The sequence below is a fragment of the Rhinopithecus bieti genome, unplaced genomic scaffold (genome assembly GCF_001698545.2).
Source record: "Rhinopithecus bieti isolate Rb0 unplaced genomic scaffold, ASM169854v2 scaffold_13617, whole genome shotgun sequence".
In the NCBI taxonomy this organism is placed as follows: domain Eukaryota; kingdom Metazoa; phylum Chordata; class Mammalia; order Primates; family Cercopithecidae; genus Rhinopithecus; species Rhinopithecus bieti.
The window spans coordinates 1,994,456-2,002,386 of NW_016807714.1; the positions used below are offsets into that span (position 1 = coordinate 1,994,456).

The 7,931-nt window shown below is 55.6% G+C and overlaps 1 protein-coding gene across 2 annotated transcripts; it reads right to left on the reverse strand.

Annotated features, from left to right (window-relative positions):
* Positions 1 to 318: 318 nt before the first annotated feature.
* On the reverse strand, positions 319 to 2,844 carry RPL8 (ribosomal protein L8). 2 transcript variants are annotated; one of them, XM_017883565.1, is made up of 6 exons: positions 2,651 to 2,751; positions 2,377 to 2,525; positions 2,153 to 2,294; positions 1,648 to 1,866; positions 728 to 843; positions 319 to 514 (listed from the first exon to the last, which is right to left on the reverse strand). In XM_017883565.1, exons 2-6 carry the CDS (start codon positions 2,512 to 2,514, stop codon positions 356 to 358), a joined length of 774 nt encoding a protein of 257 aa, XP_017739054.1. In that variant the 5' UTR covers positions 2,515 to 2,525; positions 2,651 to 2,751; the 3' UTR covers positions 319 to 355. The 2 variants fall into 2 exon arrangements, with proteins under 2 accessions (XP_017739054.1, XP_017739053.1); XM_017883564.1 differs by having other exon boundaries at positions 320 to 514; positions 2,751 to 2,844.
* Between the last annotated feature and the right edge of the window lie 5,087 nt (positions 2,845 to 7,931).

The following is a 7,931-nucleotide window of genomic DNA, read 5'->3' on the forward strand; positions in this document are numbered from 1 at the left end:
ACACCAGGCTCATGATTGTGTCCTATCTGTTTCCTGTTCCTCAGTTTCCCCATATGTGAAATAAGTGCTTACATCCAAGCACTGCAAGCCATGGTACTGAGTCACCCACCTAAGTGTCTTGGTCCCCTCTGTGTGGAAGCAAGGGTCTTGCCCAGGGTACCTGCACCTCATTTCTAGTTGTAGACTTTCCCTTCACGCTTCCACCACTCATTGGTGGTCTACTCCAGTAGTCTACCTTCCAGTACCAACCAGGGGATCCCACAGAAATCCTCCCAGCAGGGACCCCTCCCTTTGAAACCATGGGGGTGGGCACAGCCTGGTGGCATAAAGACAAACTTTATTGAGGCTCTCAGCACTAGTTTTCTTTCTCCTGCACAGTCTTGGTTCCCCGGAGACGTCCAGTCCGGCGGGCAGCAATGAGACCCACTTTGCGGCCAGCAGGGGCATCTCTGCGGATGGTAGAGGGCTTGCCGATGTGCTGGTGGTTGCCACCTCCGAAAGGATGCTCCACAGGCTGTAGGCAGAGGAAGATGGCTTTAGAATGCGGGTGAGCCCACCTCCTTCAGGAGGGTTGGAGCAAGATCAACAGTCCTGTGACTACAAACCACCACCCACTGCTCCTCCCACTGCAGATGTCCCTCCTGCAGGGCCACCTGTGGATGGGACTTGCCTGCTCGTGTGGCCACCGTGCCTTGAATACCCAATCCTGCATTTCTGCATTACTTACATTCATGGCCACACCCCGTACTCGTGGCCAGCAGTTCCTCTTTGCCTTATATTTGTGGTAGGCCCGGCCAGCCTTCAAGATGGGTTTGTCAATTCGGCCACCTCCAGCCACCACACCTGTAAGGGAGATCAGGTACCTCAGGGAACCTCTAGTCGGTCAGAGCACCCCCACCGCCTCCCCTCAATCTCCTGTCACGCACCTTCACAATACTACATCCAACTACCCAGCAAAAAGCCCATTCGCCTCCACCCTAGAGAGCCCCTTGCACCCTGTGAGCCGACATCCAGTTTCTTCAATCCACACTGGGCAGTCAAGCCAAGGCCCTCACCTCTATCACCCAGAATGCTGGCTGAGCTCCAAGCACAGGGAAGCACCCCTTCACCATGTGTGAGACATCCGGCAGGTCACTCAACCTGACATGGGACACTTGATTCAGCCTGCCCCATCTCAGCTTTGCTTATTCCAGGAATACCACCTCAGGGCCTCCCCTGTGCGAGGCTGAGTTCGTAACAAGGATTCCAATGTTCCCAACAGCACAGCGAGTTAACCAAGACTCAAATCCTCCTTCACTCACTCAGGAGGTGTTTTTGAGAAAGTCACAACTCTCTCCCTGCCTTATCTGAAAAAGCTGTTAACCAACTGTATGCAAGTACAGCAATCAGGAAGCCCAGACTAGAATTCAAGTCCCAAGTGACTTAATCCCAATCTCATTTAATGCCACAACAGCAATAAGGCAGGCACTATTGTGCCCATTTTACAGTGACGAAAACTGAGACTACAGAATAACCTCAAACTTACAAAACCCAAGTTTTGAAACAACAGGTAATTCCAGGAACCAAGTCTAGCTACTGGCTGTCCGCCAGCGCTCACAGCCTGTTCACCCAACAGCCCTCAGCATTCAACTGCTGCCTGGTACTCACCAACCACAGCTCTGTTGGCTGAGGAGATAACCTTCTTGGAACCGGAGGGCAGCTTCACACGGGTCTTCTTGGTCTCAGGGTTGTGGGAGATAACGGTGGCATAGTTCCCTGATGCCCGGGCCAGCTTGCCACGGTCTCCAGGCTTCTCCTCCAGGCAGCACACGATCGTACCCTCAGGCATGGTGCCCACAGGGAGCACATTGCCAATGTTGAGCTGGGCTGCAAAGGGAAGCAGCATCAGGCCGTCAGCGCGGTAAGAGGCAATGCGACCCCCACTCGCTCTAAGTAGCCCGCGAAGTTGCGAGCACAGCATTCAACATCCAGCCTCCCGGGGCAGCTCTCTGAGCACCCACCGGTGTTCACCGTAGCCACTGGCCTGGCCCCCCGTATGTCCCCACCCCAACATTCTGCTGCGAGGTTCCCACACCGGTTTAGGACGTTAACTCCTCAGGCAACACCCAGACCTCTCCCCACCCCGACCTTGCTTCCCCGCCGCGATGCTAACCCTTCTTGCCGCAATACACAAACTGTCCCGTGTGAATGCCCTCGGCGGCAATGAACAGCTCCGTCCGCTTCTTAAACCGGTACGGATCCCGGAAGACCACCTTGGCGAGCGGCGCGCCGCGGCCCGGGTCGTGGATGATGTCCTGCGGGCAGGGGCGGCGTAAGTGCGGCGTTCCGGCCGGGAGTCCCGTCCCCTCCCGCCCCGCCCTGGCCAGCGTTCCGCACCTTCACGATGCCCTTGATATAGCCGTGCCGCTCGGCGAAATCCACGGCGCGCAGGCGCGCAGCGCCCTTACGGTGCTTCACGTGCGCGCGAAACACAGACCCGGCGCCCTTCCTCTGTCCACGGATCACACGGCCCATGACGACGGGTCCTGGGGGCGATTCACGGTTAGCGCGTCCGGGCGGCCCGGGCACCCCCGCCAGCCCGGCTTTCCGGGACCTTGCCTCCAAGGCCGCCGCGCCCACCACCCGCTACCCTCTCCGCGGGCGCCCGCACCGCCATCCTCTCAGGAGGGCCGGCCCGCGTCTCAGCGCGCCTCAAGGAGAAGGATGGCGGCGGATACTGCCCATGCCGCAGAGCCGCAAGCACGACCTACCAGCTTACTAGCGCTGCCGAAAGAGGAAACGCGACGTCCGCGAGCCGCCTTATCTTCCGGGGCGGGGCCCAGGGCCGCGACACCTTCCGGGCGCGCCACGGCCAGTCCAGCGCGGTGCACGCCGGGCTTGTAGTCACCAGTGGCCGCCGGCCCCGCCTACTTTTCCGCCGCTGGGGCCCCCGCGCAGGCGCACCGGGAGACGCGGCGCGCGAGGTCCTGCTGGCGCGGGCTCGGAAGGAGCGAAAGAGTGCTTGGCCTTCACCGGGGTCTCCGGGGGGGCACGTGTTCTCTGAGTGGCCGAGGAGGCGCCGAGTGGTTGAGTGAACTGTCCAGGGCGTCACAGAGCGACCCACTCCGGGCCACGGGGTCTGGGGCTCCCGGCTTTGCCTGGTGAGGGGCTTCCGTGTAGGCGGAGGGGTTCTCGCTGATGCAGAGCAGGAGATGGGCAGGGGAGATGCGTGTACCCACTCGTGGAACGTCGTGGTTTGCAGGTGGCAGATGACCGTCTCCCTGATGGACGGGCGCTGCTGGACGCGGGGACCTTGTCCACTGTAGGCCCTTGGAGAGGTCGGGCGTCGAGGAAAGGAGCCCGGGGATCCTTGCCGAGGGCGAGGGCCGGCCGGCCCAGGAAGTGGGGAGGGCCAAGCTGGAGGGTCCCGGGGCGAGGGAGAAGAGCGGGGATGGGCTGGGTCACATGCTGCGAGGAGGACGAATAATAGCAGACTGGACCGTACCCTGACCAAATTCTGTGCGGGAGAGGTGGGTGAGGAAGGAGCAAGAAATGGAAACTGGGAGGGGCAGTGGAGACCTGAGCTGGAAAGAGTCAGCCCGACTGGGGGTCCAGCGGCACATGCTGTGGAGAGGGGCTTCGCGGAATCGAGTCCCTAAGGGGTGGGACCCCGAGGCCGGGGGCGGGGGGTGGTGGGGAAGAGGTTTTTCAGGAGAGAGTCCCTGGCTGAGTGAGCACTGTCGAGCACAGGCGAGGCCGTGGTTGAGGAGGCAGCAAGGAGGTGAAAGCAGGGGTCCCAGTGGGTGGGAGAGGCTTGCAGTCAGGACTGGGAAGTGGGGTATTTCCTAGACCCTGCAGGGGCTGAGGCAGGGTTGACATCGTGAGAAAGAGACAGGAGAGGGTGGAAGGGGTGTCCTGTGGCCGCCGCTGCTCATAGGGGAGAGAAAGGGCTGCTGAAGGAGGCCCTCCCCTAGGGTTGGCAGGGGGATCGAGGAGGAGCTGCAGGTGGGGACTCAGGAAGCAGCCCAGTCCACAGCAGGGCCAGGGGCTGAGGGGCAGGACTGGACCCCAGGGGCAGTGTGAGAGGTTCTGGGATCAACCCAAAATTGGCCCACAGGCCCAGCCTGTCCCTCACTCCTGAGCACATCTGCTTCTCTGCAGGAGCAGAAGGAGAGTTGGGTGCGGGATAGAGATGAGAAGAGTGCTTGGACACACAGGCTGTGGGGTTCCCCAAGATGGTCTCACGGGTCTCTGGGATGAGATGCAGCTCCCAAGATCCTAGGTGCAGCCAGGAGGCTGACCAGGCCGCTTTAAGGCTCGAAGAGACATGGCCTTGCCAGCATCCACCCGACAGTCCTGAGGACTATATGACTAGGCTCAGTCTTGACCTGGCACACAGCAGGGGCTGTGCAGTTCTAGGTCATTTGACAGCCACTCCACGCGAGGCCACAAACACTGGACATGAGGTTTTCCAGCCTTCTGGGGTGGAGCCATCTTTCTTGGGGCCAGGATTAGGCTCTCCACACACAGTGCCTCTGCTTGTGCTACCGACGTCACCCCTAACCTGCTTTTCAAACTTTATTCTTAGAAATTATTGCCAGCCAGGTGTGATGGCTCATGCCTGTAATCCCAGCACTTTGGGAGACCGAGGCGGGAGGATCACCTGAGGTCAGGAGTTCGAGACCAGCCTCATCAACATGGAGAAACCCCGTCTATACTAAAAATACAAAAGTTAGCTGGGTGTGGTGGCAGGCACCTGTAATCCCAGCTACTCGGGAGACTGAGGCAGGAGACTCACTTGAACCCAGGAGGTGGAGGTTGTGGTGAGCCGAGATTGTACCATTGCACTCCAGCTTGGGAAACAAGAGCAAAACTCCACCACAAAAAAAAAAAATTTCCTTTTGAAATTGTTCTTCAAATGTTTCTTGTCCCATACATGCAGGAGTAATTAGGTATAAACATGAGAAATTGTGATCCTCTGTCTTGCTCAGCTTGGCTCCCCTCCCCCACCAGCATTATCTGCCTGCACCCCAATCCCCACAACTGATGTGTCCTTATCTCCCTGCCCCCGCCACCACACCCCCGTAGCATAATTGTATCCCACATATGGGCACACCATCACATATGGCTAAAATGGGGTCACTCTAATAAAAGGAATATATATATATACTTTTTTTTTTTTTTTTTTTTGAGATGGAGTCTCACTCTTGTTGCCCAGGCTGGAGTGCAATGGTGTGATCTGGGCTCACTGCAACCTCCGCCTCCTGAGTTCAAGCGATTCTTCTGTCTCAGCCTCCCGAATAGCTGGGACTATATGCGCACACCACCACGCCCGGCTAAGTTTTGTATTTTTTAGTAGAGATGGGGTTTCACCATATTGGTCAGGCTGGTCTTGAACTCCTGACCTTAGGTGATGCACCTGCCTTGGTCTCCCAAAGTGCTGGGATTACAGGTGTGAGCCACCACACCTGGCCAATACTGGGTACTTTTTACGGGCCAGGGACTGATCTAAGTACTTTTCATGCACACTGCTTTTTTTTCTGAGACGGAGTCTCACTCTGTCGCTCAGGCTGAAGTGCAGTGGCGCTATCTTAGCTCACTGCAACCTCTGCCCTCTGAGTTCAAGCAATTTTCCTGCCTCAGCCTCCCGAGTAGCTGAGATTACAGGCGCCTGCCACCGTGCCCAGCTAATTTTTTGTATTTTTAGTAGAGATGGGGTTTCACTATCTTGACCAGGCTGGGCTTGAACTCCTGATCTCATGATTCACTCACCTTGGCCTCCCAAAGTGCTGGGATTACAGGCATGAGCCACTGCGCCCAGCCCCATGCACACTGCTTTTCTAAATAAGTGTCTTGCAATTCTGGAGCTATGTCTTGTGAAAACGTATTTCCAATAAGATTCTCTGAGATAGGCTGGGCGCGGTGGCTCAAGCTTGTAATCCCAGCACTTTGGGAGGCCGAGAGGGGCGGATGACGAGGTCAGGAGATTGAGAGCATCCTGGCTAACACGGTGAAACCCCGTCTCCACTAAAAAAAAAATACACAAAAACTAGCCGGGCGAGGTGGCGGGTGCCTGTAGTCCCAGCTACTTGGGAGGCCGAGGCAGGAGAATGGCGTAAACCCGGGAGGCGGAGCTTGCAGTGAGCTGAGATCCGGCCACTGCACTCCAGCCTGGGCGACAGAGCAAGACTCCGTCTCAAAAAAAAAAAAAAGATTCTCTGAGATAGTTTTCCCATGTGCTTTCAGTGCCTCGGGTGGGATTACCCATAGGACCCTGTTACCCATTCAGGAGTGGGTGAGGGGAGACCCCAGGGGCCAATGCCAACAGGAAGAGGTGGGGTGGTTGCGAGGATGGAGATTGCACATGCTTGGGGACAGCTTGAAGGTGCGTGTTAAAATTTTTCCGAGAGGGGTTAAGGTAGTGTATTGTGAAGCCCAACGGGTTAGTGAGTGCTAAATCTCCATGACCCCTGCCGTCTATATGGCTTGGATGCATCATGTCAACCTGACATAAAGCCGTGGGTGAACATTCTCTGGGACCCCACATGTGTGATTAAATAGTTGGAAGTTTTGGCATCCTTTTACAATGAGAACAGCACAGGATTTACATAGAATTTTTGGACATCCAAGTTCACCATAATACCCATATTATCTGAAATTATGTGCCATGGCCCTGAGGGGAGTCATGATCCCTTCCCCAAAGATGGTTGTAGGGACAGAGCAAGTGTCCACCAGTCCCTCCTGCTGGACCCCGAATCCGGAGTGCCTCTGTCCTACCCAGCCTGTGCCTCACTCCTGAGCAGATCTGCTGTCAGCAGTGTGAATGCAGGAGACACCCTTGGTCCCCCAAAGAGTCTGAGGAACCTACGGGCATCCAGTCCTGGGACAAGGATCTAGGTAGACATCACACAAGTTTAGCACCACCCATGTAGAGTGCTGGGCTGAGCCTACGTAGACAAGTGTCACCCTCCTGACCCAGTTTCCCCTATCCTTGTAAAAAGGAAGAAAATGATGGTTCCTGGTCTGTCTTGTGCTCAAATCTGACCTGGCTCCCAACCAGCTGTGGCTCTGGACGAGTCCCTTACCTTCTTTGATCCTCATACCTCCTCCCAGGGTACGGTTGCCATTCAGAGGATCTGAAAAACCTAGAGCGTGTGCGAAACCATCCCTAAAATGTGTGTGGAGGTGTGTGGGAATTTTTCAGCACACCAAGTTTCATGAATTGAACTGTTCTTCCCACTTGCATGATGGTTTCACACCACAGTTTAGTGGCTAAAGAATATGTGACTTGAAAAAAATTATTAAATTTTTTAAAAAAAGAATATGTGACTTGGAGCCAGGTCTGTGGGTTGGATCCCAGTTCTGTTACTTAAGAGATGAGACCTTGGCCAGGCACAGTGGTTCACGCCTGTAATCCCAGCACTTTGGGAGGTCGAGGAGGGCAGATCATCTGAGGTCAGGAGTTCGAGACCAGCCTGACCAACATCGAGTAACCCCGTCCTTACTAAAAATACAAAATTAAACGGGCGTAGTGGCGCATGCCTGTAATCCCAGCTACTCGGGATACTGAGGCAGGAGAACCTGGGAGGCGGAGGTAATGGTGAGCCAAGATGGCGCCATTGCACCCCAGCCTGGGCAACAACAGCAAAACTCCGTCTCAAAAAAAAAAAAAGAGAGACGAGACCTTGGCAGATAACAGGGACACTATGCTCTCGTCATTTTAGTATGGGAACAGTAGTATTTTGATATGATTACCGTGAGGATTAAATTAGTAAATACAAAGAGCATACAAATGTTTACAAAAGTCACAGGGCTGTTAGAAGTCAGAATGACCACCCTTGTGTGCAGACAGGAGAGGTGGTCTGAGAGTGATCAGAGGGAGCAGCAGAGACACTTCAAGATTCCAGAAACTGTCTGGGTGCGGTGGCTCACACTTGTAATCCCAGCACTTT